At 43.2% G+C, this 12,810-nt stretch overlaps 1 protein-coding gene across 13 annotated transcripts in view; it reads left to right on the top strand.

Annotated features, from left to right (window-relative positions):
* Window positions 1-12,810, top strand: part of LOC310922014 (kelch-like protein 13) — a 137,343-nt gene that overhangs the window by 86,548 nt on the left and 37,985 nt on the right. For all 13 annotated transcript variants that reach the window (XM_083882291.1, XM_083882296.1, XM_083882293.1 and 10 more), the window contains 2 exons: window positions 11,322-11,463; window positions 12,663-12,795. In XM_083882291.1, coding sequence (XP_083738417.1) covers window positions 11,322-11,463; window positions 12,663-12,795 — 275 coding nt within the window. The remainder of the gene's footprint in view (window positions 1-11,321; window positions 11,464-12,662; window positions 12,796-12,810) is intronic.

The following is a 12,810-nucleotide window of genomic DNA, read 5'->3' on the forward strand; positions in this document are numbered from 1 at the left end:
GAGACTCTCATCAGCTCTGGTGAGATATGGTAAATTTCTTCCTTAAGTTCTTTTAATTTCTGATGGCCTTCTTCAATCAAGCTCCGGACTTGCTCAGCCAGTCTTGTTTCCACAGACGAGACATGTGTGCGAACTGGGGCGATGACAGTGTCCTCGTAAATTCTTAATTTATTAGCCAAGACACCCACCTTGTCCTCACCTTCCCTCCATTGCAGTGTTGCCAGGTAACGTGAGTGCATCTCTGGTCCAAGCCGTGCAAGTCTCAGCCACATCCGTGATGTGCACTGGACATCATCTGGGTTTTTAGGAAATCTCTCGTTTTCTGAAAAAATGATCTCCAGCACAGCCAATTCCCTCAGGCGTTGGATACCTTGTTCTATTGTGCTCCATTTGCCTTGGTGCACTTGGAGGTCTTCTTTACAAAGGTATCTGTCTTTCACACTTGTTAGCAGTCGCTGCCAGAGGCTGAGAGGTTCTTGGGTTTTCCCAATCCCCTGGTCAATGACCACATCCCGGGACAGCGATCCCAGTTGCCTGGCCTCAATTCCATCCAGAATGGTGTCATTGGCTGCAGCGTCCCAGATGCGGAGCAGCCAGGTCAGGATGGACTCGTTGGTCTGGCGGGTGAATTCCCTTCGCAGGTCACGCAACTCACCCAGGGATAGAGAGCGAGTGATGATCTCTATCTCTGTCTCCTCTGCTGGCTGCGAAGGTCCTGCTGCATCCTCGTCAGTCACTACGCGGACTGATTTGCTCCTTGACTTCTTCTTCTGAGTGGTGGCAACTGCTACTGGTTTAGGTGGTTCCAGTTCAGTGACGGTTTGTGTGGAGATCGTGACAGCACCTTTGGTTTCTTTCTCCTCTGTGACAGTCTGCATAGATGTGGACACCGTTGCCTCACTTTTGGCTTCTTTCTCTTCTATGATGGTCTGTGTAGATGAGGACACTGTTGCCTTGCCTTTGGTTCCCTTCTCCTCTGTATCGGTCTGTGTAGACGTGGACACTGTTGATTCACTTTTGGCTTCTTTTTCCTCTGCAATGGTCTGTGTAGATGAGGACACTCTTGTCTTGCCTTTGGTTCCGTTCTCCTCTGTATCGGTCTGCGTAGACGTGGACACTGTTGATTCACTTTTGGCTTCTTTCTCCTCTGCCATGGTCTGTGTAGATGATGATGCTGTTGTTTTGCTTCTCTTTCCCTCTTCCTCTTCCTTAACAACACACTGTATCACACCATGTAGTGTTTTGATCCTAAGCATGGTGCAGAAAAAACAAAAGGCTGTGCAGAGAAGAGAAAGCAGGACTAACAACATCATACTATCCTTGGTATCAAGAGGGTACTCCATATTTTCAAAAACTGCTGTGTTATGCCTGAAAAGCTGGAAAAAATCATTCTTTACTCCTCCCCACAGGGGCTGGGTAAGATTGTTGAGGCCCCAGATGTAGCATCCTAGACCAGAAAATGAATCCACAACTGGATATATATTCTGAATGCTGTTCATTGCCTCGGAGTTTATCAAGCAATGGGCATAATAGACCAATAAGGCAATTTTAGTACCATACCCTGGTCTACTCAGGAGCATTAAGACCGGCAGATAGTGCCCCATGTGTGGAAAAATATAGAGAGATAGGTATAAGACACATGTAAGCATGTTGAGCATCATAGCAAACAGGTGTCTTCTCAAATACAAAACTGTAGTTCTGACTTTTCTCAGTGCCTCCTGCCCCACGTTGGGCACCAAAAAATGTTGTGGTTTGAAGCAAAACGAGTGAGAGGCTCCAAGTCAGAGATATAATTTAATGAGAAGAAAGGTAAAAAGGTAAAAATAAAATAAAATAAATGCAATAACACAAAGAATCACTGACAGGGTCAGAATACAACCTGAGCAGGATGGTGGAAGCAGTCCAGGTGAAGTGCTCTTTCTGAAGCAGTGATCCTGTAGAAAGGTCTGGGAGCTCTGCTCCTCTGGGAATCCAGTGGGTAAGTGCCGCTTTCACTGTCCCAAATCTCAGCTTATATCCAGGTGAGAATGCTTGGCTCCTCCCCCTGGGCAGAGCATCTCACAATAGCATGAGAAGTGTGAAATGGGTCCTTGATGGCCCATTAACAGAGATAACCCCTGGAGGGAGTTACCTGTGACTCATGGGCCATTAGCAGAAGACGCCTCAAAAGTCATTAGCAGAAAACACCCCAAAGGCGTTAATGGGCCATTAGCAGAAAAGGCAGGGGGCTTGGGAAAACACTAGCCCACCTGGTTTCAACAGTTCATGAAGATGGTGATAGAATAAATACTTTGTGTACATCTTACACTGCAACCCAGGACACCTGGGCAAGAATTTGCCCCTCTGCCAGGTAAAATGGTGGGTGCATGCAACGTGCCAACAGCATGAGGCTTGTTATCTTTCCCTTAATGGTCATAGGTGCTATCTCAATCTGTATGTGTATGTGTGCTGTGTCCCCAATAACAAAATAGTCACTGTCCAGTCCCATGTCGTGAACTTTCAGGTCCTGTGAGGTATTTGACAGGTCCACTGTGACAACAGCCCAAGCAGTAGACCTGAAATGAAAACCTTTGGTAGTCACGAGCCTTATTCGGCCTCGCGGCTGCCAAACCTTGTTAGTTGAACATTTGGCATTTTTATTTTTCTGCACTCCCATACCGTGTGTCCCTTCCTCCCCCCTTCTTTTAAAGAGAGAGGCTTTAGTCAGTGTGGGTCCCGCCATATTTTTATCTTTGCGCGCAAGGATATTAACTGCGGGATCGCGTTGTGGACTCAGTTTTTTTGCTTGTTGACCTTCTTCTGCTTCTGGTTCTGTGGACAGGCTATGGCGAAGTGTCCAGGCTTCTTGCAGCGAAGGCAGATGATGTCCTGCAGTTGTTCTGATGACAATGGTTGTTTCCTTGGTCCTGGCCCTGCAACTGCTGCAGTTTTTGGCTGTGCCAGTCCTGCATTCCTTTCAGGTGCATTGAAAAATTCTTCTTTTCTGGTGCATGCTTCAATCATATGTGCAAGGCTGGGGGCTGGCTCCAGTGGAAGACTGAGGATAATTCTACGACATGTCTCACTGACATTCCTCTGAGCCATCTCTTTTATCAGTTCAGCCTGCACCATTGAGTCTTGCACCTGTCTTTCCACCTGAGTCTGTAGCCGATCAAGAAACTGCAAGAAAGGCTCAGAAGGAGACTGGGTTACATTAACATAGCTGCCTTTAACTTCAGTTGTTGCTAACTGGTAAAAGGTTTTCTCTGCAGTATTACAGATCTTATCTAAAATTGACTTGAGTAATAATCAGGTTTGTTGTTCTGGGCTGTAAAAGGCACCCTCACCACAGAGATGGTCATGAGTTATATCATAGCCATCATTGTCTTTGGTTTCACCAGGTGTGTGGTCGATCTCCTGTAATACTGTATATAAAGTTTGTTTCCACCTATTTTCCCAAAGATCAAACTCTGAGGGCATTAAAAGGCATCTGAATAAGTCTTTTATGTCAGCTGGTACCAATTCATTAGAATTTAAGGTTGCCCTCATAAAGCCTTTAAATATTTCACTCGATCTCCCAAATTCCCTTCGTATCTTGCAGATTTCTTTTTTATCTTGGTAGGATATCGGCTGATAAGTTCTCTTAGTATTTCTCCTTCCAAGATAAACTACTGGTGTCACAGATGGGATGCTATCATCCACATTGGTCTGAGTTGTTAGAACTTCTGCAGTTCTTTCACTGCCCAGGGAAGCAGGAGGTATCTGCTGTCCCACCCCCTGGGGTCTGGCAAGGGGCAGCCTCCCTCCCCCATCCCGGGGACTCAGGGGAAGCTGCTCCTGTTCCGCTGCCGCAGGGGAATTCCACCCTCTGCCGGGGCTGCAGGCTGGGAGCGACCCACCCTCATCCCCACCGGGGCTGCGAGCTGGGGGCCACTCCCCCCAGTCCCCGCAGGGGCTGCGGGCTGCAGAGGGCCCGCCCCCGTTGCTGTAGTAACTCGGGGGAAGGGGTGGACAGTGGGAGGAAGAGTTAGACAGGACAGGCAAAGGTATGCAAGGGTTAGATAAGGGATATGTATTAGGGGTAGAAAAGATAGGAAAGGAGGGGTTCTGGGGAGGGGGACCAAACATGTGGCCATTGTTTCCCTCCATGTGTCTCTGTGGGTGAGTCAGCAGTTCTGTGCCGATATGGTTTATACCAGAGTTCTGTTTCTCGGAGGGAGATTGGAGCCCCTCCTGGTCAGCCACAGAGGAGTTTGGAAAAAAAGTGTTATTTGGAGCATTTTTCTCTGGCTTACTGCTGCTCTCTGCTTCCAGCACCTTTTTTCTGGCTTGTAGAAATCTTGGAATTAATAAAGAAGCTTTCTTATCACCATTTTCAACTTTTAAAGTTAGTATTTGCCCAATATTATCCCAAAAGGAAACTGAATTCAAATCCTGTAAGTCAGAATCTGGAAATTCAGTGGTTAGCCAGTGGACAAATGTTATTAGTAGTTTCTTAGGTATTTTAACATCTGATAGAATATTTCTAAGGTGTTTAAATGTGTTCTTCTGAGGGACAGATAGTCGGACGCCCATGTCTTGATGTTTTAAATGCTATTTGTCCAAAATATCTCCCTCCTGACACGAGAGAAACACAACACAAACTTCCCACCCCAGCTCTCTGCTGAGAGAACGGGACCGGGCAGGGGGGCACTGCGGTGCCAGAGGACAGCGTCAGCGCCGCTTCCCGCCGGCTCCGTGGGCGCAAGGGGGGCCCCAGCTGTCCTAACCTGGCCTCAGGGACCCGCTCTGTGCTGGAAAAACTTGAGAAATGCGGTGCGTGCCGGTCAGGGCCACCCCGCCACTGTGGAGCCCTCCAGCGGCAAAGACGCGATGGAAAAAAACCCACCGCGATTCTTTCAAGGAGGGGTCCGCAGGGTCCTAGCTTCCTCAGACCGCCGCCTTCTCCAATCCACTGGTAAGAAACTCCACCCAGCTAGGACCTCTACCCAGGTCCACGGTGGGGTTTTACCTGTCCTTGTGGATCGTGGGACTGTGTCAGGAGTTCTCGTCCGGGGACCGCTCGCGTGGCGTGTCACAAGTTCCTGGCCCCTTCCCCCAAGCACCCACAGCCGTGCAACACGGCTGGGAGAGTGTAGGGGGTAGTTGAGCTACTCAAAAGGCTTCTGAGACCCCTTAGAAGAGGCCTCCAGCCACTGCGTGGGCTTTTAATATTTCATAAAAACCGACGTTAAGCGCCAACTGATATATTCACTCTCCTGCCCTCCTCCTGGGGGCTTTTAACTAGCTCAGTTATTAGGAGGATTTGGAGAGAATTATACCAAGGACGAGGTGAGATATCTCAGAAGATGCCCTTTCCCCGGGACCTTTGTCCCAGGCGTTTATTCTTCGAATTTCCAGGGGGGAAATAGATAGAACAAAGGAAGGGGAGACATTTTATAGCCTCCCAGCTCAGAGGAGAGATAGCTGGGCCACAGCCAATGGGGTCAAAGAAGGAATAAGGGTCACTCTAAGTGGTAAGGAACTCTAGGGGGTCAGGAGGGAGAAACCATTTCCCTAGAGAATTACAACATGAAGCCATTTTACCAGTGACCAGAACACTTGTGGTCATGGTTCATTGAACAGTAATTTGACAGAGAAAATAAGGTTATAGTCTTTTCAAAAATGAGCTATTGAGCTTCACCAAAGAACTCACACTCTGGCCAATCTGGCTTTGGCAAAGCTTTTACTGAGTTATGTAAAGACTGGGTTTTAAATAAATTGGAGAACATGGACTCTAAAATATCTGTAACTGTAGGCTGATCTCCTTACTTTGTTTTCAGAGAATCTACAGTAGTTTGAGAAACAGATGAATGGATTACTGATGGAAATTACCAAACCTTAATAATATTCTTAGTTGCCTTGTTTCTGTTGCATCAGAATAAACTCAACTACTTCTGAAGAAAACATTTTAACAGAGTATTGGTTTATTTCATTTGTGCCACTAAGCTCTACAAAATGGCAACTCCATGATTTGAATATTCTAGTTGAGAATAAAATCTTTCATGGTTTTCATGGATCTTTGCTTGTCATGGGTTACCTGAATGTCTCTGAACTGTTTTAACAGGTCAGTATTTGCTAAGTGGTTTAGAAAGCAATTTGCCTCTGTGAATCATGTTGTAACTCCGACCTGTGAAATCTGTCAGTATTTGCCATAAAGTTAAAGCATGTTAATATCCATATAATGAACACTCCATATTTAATCACTACAAAAAAATATCATTTGGAAATACTTGGAGGATTAACTTGGAGTCATAAGAAAAGCCCATTTAGTTACAGCCTCTAGGAAAAAAACTGTTGTAATATAAAGAATCATCATGCGGTTAGAAAGAAAATTCTGATTCAACCTACTTTGTGATAGCAACTAATTAACCTCTGGCACCTGTCTCTTAACTGCAAGCCACTGTATCCCAGAGGTTGCAGAAAGGCAGCTCCTCTGCCTTCCTCTTGCAGTGTTAACATTCATTTCACACTCAACTCCAACATTCCCTTGTTCTTACCACTATGATGTTCAACCCTCTCCAGACCAAGTGTGTATGTTGATGGTGATTTTAACATCCACATTTAGAGCAGCTTGTTGTGAATTCTCACTCCATATTACTGTATTTTTAACTTTTTTAAACTTTTGTTTCCTAAGTTTTTTAAACTCTGGTTAAAAATGGTACTGGTCCACTTCTTGTTTAATGATTTCTATTGATCAGAACAATAGAATTAATTAGAAAGTGAATTAACTTTCTCCTTTGGTAGTATGCTTAATTGTGATATACTGTATTTGAAGTAAAAAAGTCAATGTTTACATTCATTACTATTGAGTTAATTATAGTGCTTAGTAGACCTATGTTAATAAATGTAAATAATGCCTTTGGTAAGTGTCCAAACAAGACAGATGAACTTACTGTGGTTTTGTTGGGAAGTCAGTTGGACATTCAGCACATTTCTCATCTGTTCTGGGTTTGAATGGCAGAGTTATTTCTGAATCTTAATGTTACAGCCCCTGAAACAGAAGCTACATTCTAAATACTTAAGGATTTTGTTGCAGGGTATATGATGCAATGCTTGGGTTTTGCTCTTTGCATATTGCTGTTAACACAGAGCTTAAGCACTGTTGCAGTTTCACTTTGTCTTACAAAGACAGGTTCTTTGTGGTGTGTGGAGATAAATGCTGAACTGCTACCAAGCTGGTGACAAAGGCATAATTTGTGGTCGCTCTGGAAGTGCTCTTTCCCTCTTGGTGAATGTCACGGGGCTGGAATTCAGGGGATCAGTGCCTTATTGCCAGGTGTTATTGCTGACTTGCTTTGGAACTTCTGCCAAACCCAGCTCCTGAATGTCACTTACTGCATAAGGGAGAGGATGCTCAGCCCTCCAGAAATGTTAAGCCGTAGGTTAGAAAGGTGGTGTATTTAACAACAACAAATCAAACAAAAATCCCCAAGTCCCCACAAACAAACAAAAAACCCACATCACAATTTTTTTTGGTCATAGTTATTTAGATATAAGCCAAAACCCATATAGGATTAATATAATCTGCTTGTCTTTATTCACATGGAATTATACACAGCCAAGTTAATGTTTAGGATTAGAATTGTAACAATTATACTCCGGTGAATATTTATAGTGTGGAATTTGCAGTTTTTAATGCCTCATTCACATGTGCAAATTTCTGTCCATACATAACAGCAGATGTGGAAGCGATATAGTGAAAACCTTTTCTGCAGAAGAGCTTCAGGTGGTGAGCTGCTGAGGTTATGTGTGTGATATAGAGAACTGTTCATTATATATTGAAAATCAGGTAGAGGAAATAACTTCTTATAGCCACACCAGGCATGTTGAATGTCTACTTTTAAGTATTGCAAGTATTTTAAAATTTATTATATCCTCTCTGTTGACTGTGCAGTTTTAACAAAGCGTTATGTTCTACAGAGGATGACCTGTAGAGAACAGAGCTATGGGAAGTTGTGTATCATGTTCAGAATAATGCTTCCATTATCCCAGCTGTTCTTGGAATAAATGAATCATGCTCAATGTCTTTGCCTTCATTTGTAAAACTTATGGATTATGCTGTCTGTCAGGAAGTCAAGTAGTGATGTGGCAAACGTGGTAAAAAACCCACTCCAAACAGCCAAGAAGGTTGGTTTACTTGTCTGTTTCTTTTTGTAATGATTTTAAATGACATGTTCACTTTCTATTTTCTTCCGAGTTCAGAGAAAGTATTTTAAATAATCCTTCATGTAACATCTATCTGATCTGACATTTTGGGAAGATGCTTCAAGAGCAAAGAGTCAGATTCATGCTTGTTGAATCTATTGTTCTTCACACCCACACTTGCAGGTCTCCCCACATTATTTTGTATTTCTTCTCTAGAAAGACATGTACAAATTTAGAGACTGGATGTCCTTTGAAATTATGTAAGACTCTTGCCTCCATGCAATTGTATGAAAACTAAAATAAACAAAACCCGCCAAACCCAAAACACCCTAGAACCAAGTGAACAAAAATATTTTGGGTCATGAGCCAGCAACTGCTTGCTGCTCTGTTGCATAGTTGTATTTGTTGGATGCAGAGATAGTCTGGAGAGCCCTTTTCTAAGGTATACCCTGTAAACTTTGTTTAAATGACTCTGGATTTGTTTTATAAAATAGAGATAATTGTGTTTCAAAAATAGCACAAATCTTGCATGCTGCAGTTCATCCACATTAGTTTATTCAGCTGAATACATTAGAAGTCACAGCTGTTTACCTTTGTGTACCCTTGTTCCTACAATGTTATGTCTGTGTGCATAAAATCTCACTGTTTCAAACCCATGTACACTGTTGAATGGTGAAGTTGTTTTGAATATGTTTTTGTACCTGACCTTTTGTACTCATGGGTTTGAACAAGGCACAATGATGCTATGAGGGTAATATGTGAGTTTCAGAAAGTGCTCTACATGGTCTTTGTACCCAAAGAAGGTGGGGGTAAATATTTTTTTTAAAAAGGAAATTATGGTAATTATTTTTCTTCCACAAATTTCAAATTTGTCCTTACATAGTGATCATAAAACTGGGGAAAAGGAGGGGGATTTTAAGCACATTCTTGTTACTTAAAGTAATTTCTGAAACTAGCGTGGAGGCCAATGTTTTAACCTGCATGTTTAAAATTTGGAAATCTTTTTGTATCTGAAATTTGCAGCAATTATGTCAAACAGCTATAAATCTTTTTTGAGATATGGAGTCTTGATTAACAATGGAGATGCCCTCTTCTGTGGATTAATAGCTTATGTTTGCTAATTAAAATTGTGTACATATTCATTATACCTCTACACAGGCTCATAGGTAGAACACTAGATCACAAAAATTACAGAAACTAGTTGTTATTTTTCTGTAGAAGAATTTTATTTACATTGTATAATAATTACAGATTAGCATAGTTATGTTAAAAATTAGCAGAGAGAGTATTTTTCTCCTTAAAATGCCTTTATTAATCAGCTCTTAGATGGATGGCTCGAGGGAGGTTTCAGCCTTTCCAGGTTCACCTTGAAGAGGAGGGTCTTGTTCAGCTTTGCAGTCTTAAGTTCTTGCAGAGCTGGGAGCCCCGCCCTCATCGGGGGTCGTAGGAGTTCATTTTTCGTTGGGTTGGTCTGGGGTCTGCTCTCTCTTGGGTACTTTTTAGGTTACAGTGAGTTACAAAAAATTGTTCATTAATACTTTAGGGTATACACAGTTTAGTACTGTCTTTTGTGGGTTCAAATTTTACATTGGTTTGTTTTGGTAGGGGATTTTTGGTTGTAAAAGCATCCCAGGGTACACCAGGGTTTCTAATTTGCATGTTGGTAGTCGGGGTCACCTGGGGGAGTTGCGTGTGTGTGCCGTGGCACGGCAGCCCCATGGTGGTGGCTGGGGGTTGGAGCAGCCCGCTCTGGGAGCTGCGGGGGACATGGGGGCTGCACCGCGCAGCTCCGCGTCGGCCACGCGGCGCTGCGGAGGAGGCGCGGGGCGGGCTCGCGGCTTGCCGTGGCCCCGGCGGCACAGGGAGGGTCTCATGGCGGCTGCGGCGGGCAGGGATCGCGGGGGCACCGGGAGCCAGGAGCCACACGGGAGCGGCGAGCGGGGGTCGGGTCCAGGCCGGCCCCATCGGCAGAGCCACGCCGGAGAAGTGGCGGCCGCGCGGGTTTACTCTGGTGTTGAGGGGGGTTGCTGCACGCTGGCAGGCACAGGGGCACTTGCTGTGGAGGAGCAGCGGCTTTTTTGTGGCCTCGGAGGCGGGGCGCAGGCTGCCCCCCCCCCCCGGCCTCGACGGTGGGCGGGCCCCGCAACCTGGGAGCCGGGAGCGGCGGCGGATGCGGGCGGCTGCTTTCGCTTTCAGTTACTCCGGTGGCTCGGGGAGGGGGGGGGGGGGGGTGCTGCCGGTCTCCAGCGACCAATTAGGCCCCCCCTGCTTTTTCAGGGGAGTATAAACGTGGTTCTCTACTGCTACATTACAATTTAAAACATTTAAAACATTAATACACTTATTATACAATAACCAAGGGTTTTAACACTTTAAATTTTTAACATATACTTAGGAGTTTTCTAATTTTTATTTCTCTCAATTAGGCTCTCAGATGTAACCTAATTTGCATCTCAAGATGAAAATAGTAGGCTAATAATACTGCAGTAATTCTTTAACAATTCTACCTAAAATTAGCTCGTTCTGTCTAGATTTGGACGGTAGTTGCTTGGAATCAAATCTTGAATTAAAATTATGAAGTGTTTGCCTGCACAGTAGCAAAACACTGGATATCATGTCCTAAAGACTTCTAATTCTGTGTTTCTAAAAGCAGGTTAAAGCTGTAGCTTGAAACTCCATTATGTATATTTTCTATTATGAATAGTCATGCATGAATGATGTCTAATGCAAGCTGTAAGAATGAAAATACTTTCTTTAATATTACACTTAAAAATTCAGTGTTTCACCAGTTTGCCAAGGAAAAGCTAAGATGCTTGATTTTGGAAACCAGATGAAACCTCTAAAAGAATCCTAAAATACTGGCTCATAGAAATAACATAGTGTGCAAGTGTCTAAATCAGGGAGCTGGGGATGGAAAGAAAAGGAAAAGCTTACTAGCCAAAAAGTAGTCATGCCTTTTTAGCGACTATTAACGCTTCACTTTCTTGAATTAGCTGAAGGGAACCACTAAGAACTGATTCTGTTGCCTGCTGATTTTTTTCCCTGTAGCCTCTGTGCTGTCACATTTCATCCCAGAAGACTATGGGTTTAGAACAAAAGATCACTGAATGAAAATTAGTTTGGTCTTAAAGGTTTTTCTATTCCAATTTTCTTAGATCTCTGGTGGAAGAGGAAGATGCTCATATGAAAGTATCTCTTGGTAGCAGCGATATGGGCATCTCCGCTCATCTACAGTCTTTGAAGACAGGAACCACAAGATTTTTCACCAGCAATACTCACAGTTCTGTGGTATTACAGGTAATTAAATATTCTCATGCCTGTATTGAGCTGTACTGAGAATTTTGGCTGCTCTAAACAATGTGTCCACTCAATAGATTTTATTATTCTAATAATTCCTATAAAGCCTCAAAAACTCTCATGTTCTTGTGCTGTCAATGCCCACAAGCAAGCATTGCTTGGGACTTCTTTTCCTGTGAGATAGAGGTTTAGCTTTTACTAGCAGCTTTGAAAAAACCCCTGGCCTTTTCCTGGGGTCCTATCCCAGTCCACTCTCAAGCTCTAAGAGGTAACAACATTTAAACTCTGACATGACAGCTGTATCAAAGAAACTCACTTAAATATCATTATTTAATTAAGTAAGGCATGTCCCTAAGATGGCAGAGCCCTGCCAGGTTTGGTACAATGCCCTGTGCTGGGTCTGACTATGGCACTACTGTGTGGTAGAACATCTATAGAAACAATTCTTGCTAGTATTAGAAAAATACCAGTTTGAAGGAAAATGTTTACTATTTGAGCTTCTGTTCCACAGTGAATGAAGGAGGAGAGTATTTCATCCATCCTCCAGTATCCACAACTGGGTACATCTTTGGAGGAAATTTTGCTCTAGGATGCCACTGTAGATTATTTTATTTTTTATTGCAGTTAGATGCTATAAGTAATTCAGAGGAGATCAGATGTATAATGAGAGCTTATTTTGGAGTTTTTAGCATATCAACTTTGATAATAAATTTGATAATCATAAAACCAGCTAACAGCTTTCCTTTCAGGCCACAGACTTTTGCAGCTTGTTAGGTTGCAAACCCCTTAAATTGCTGTGGAACAGAATTATATCTAGAATGCTTATGTGACCAGAAGGGATAGGTCCAAAAAAGATAGCAGTCCCTACCTGAAACAACTGCTATTGTGAAAGCTTACAAAAGAAACTCCTTCCTGAAAATAACTATTTGAATAAAACTACTTTCTAAGGCCCGATGTACTTTGCATTCATCAGCTATATCTGGAAAATAATGATTATTCTGCTTGTTTTCAATTGATAATGATAATTGAATATATTACAGATAATATTTTTAAGATGACAAATTATTTTTTTGTCATTTTTTTGGACCTACAGTACACATGTACATAAAAGTAAATAAATATTTACATAAAGGAAATAAAAGAGATTCCTAGTCTCCTCCCAAATCAAAGGGATGCTTTGCATTGTGCTTTTCCTGCAGGGTTTTGACCAACTGCGAGTGGAAGGTTTGCTCTGTGATGTGACGCTTGTTCCTGGAGATGGCGACGAGGTGTTTCCTGTCCACAGAGCAATGATGGCTTCTGCAAGTGATTACTTCAAGGCCATGTTCACAGGTGCTGTTTTTATTA

Source organism: Zosterops lateralis (assembly GCF_965231275.1).
Source record: "Zosterops lateralis genome assembly, chromosome: W".
In the NCBI taxonomy this organism is placed as follows: domain Eukaryota; kingdom Metazoa; phylum Chordata; class Aves; order Passeriformes; family Zosteropidae; genus Zosterops; species Zosterops lateralis.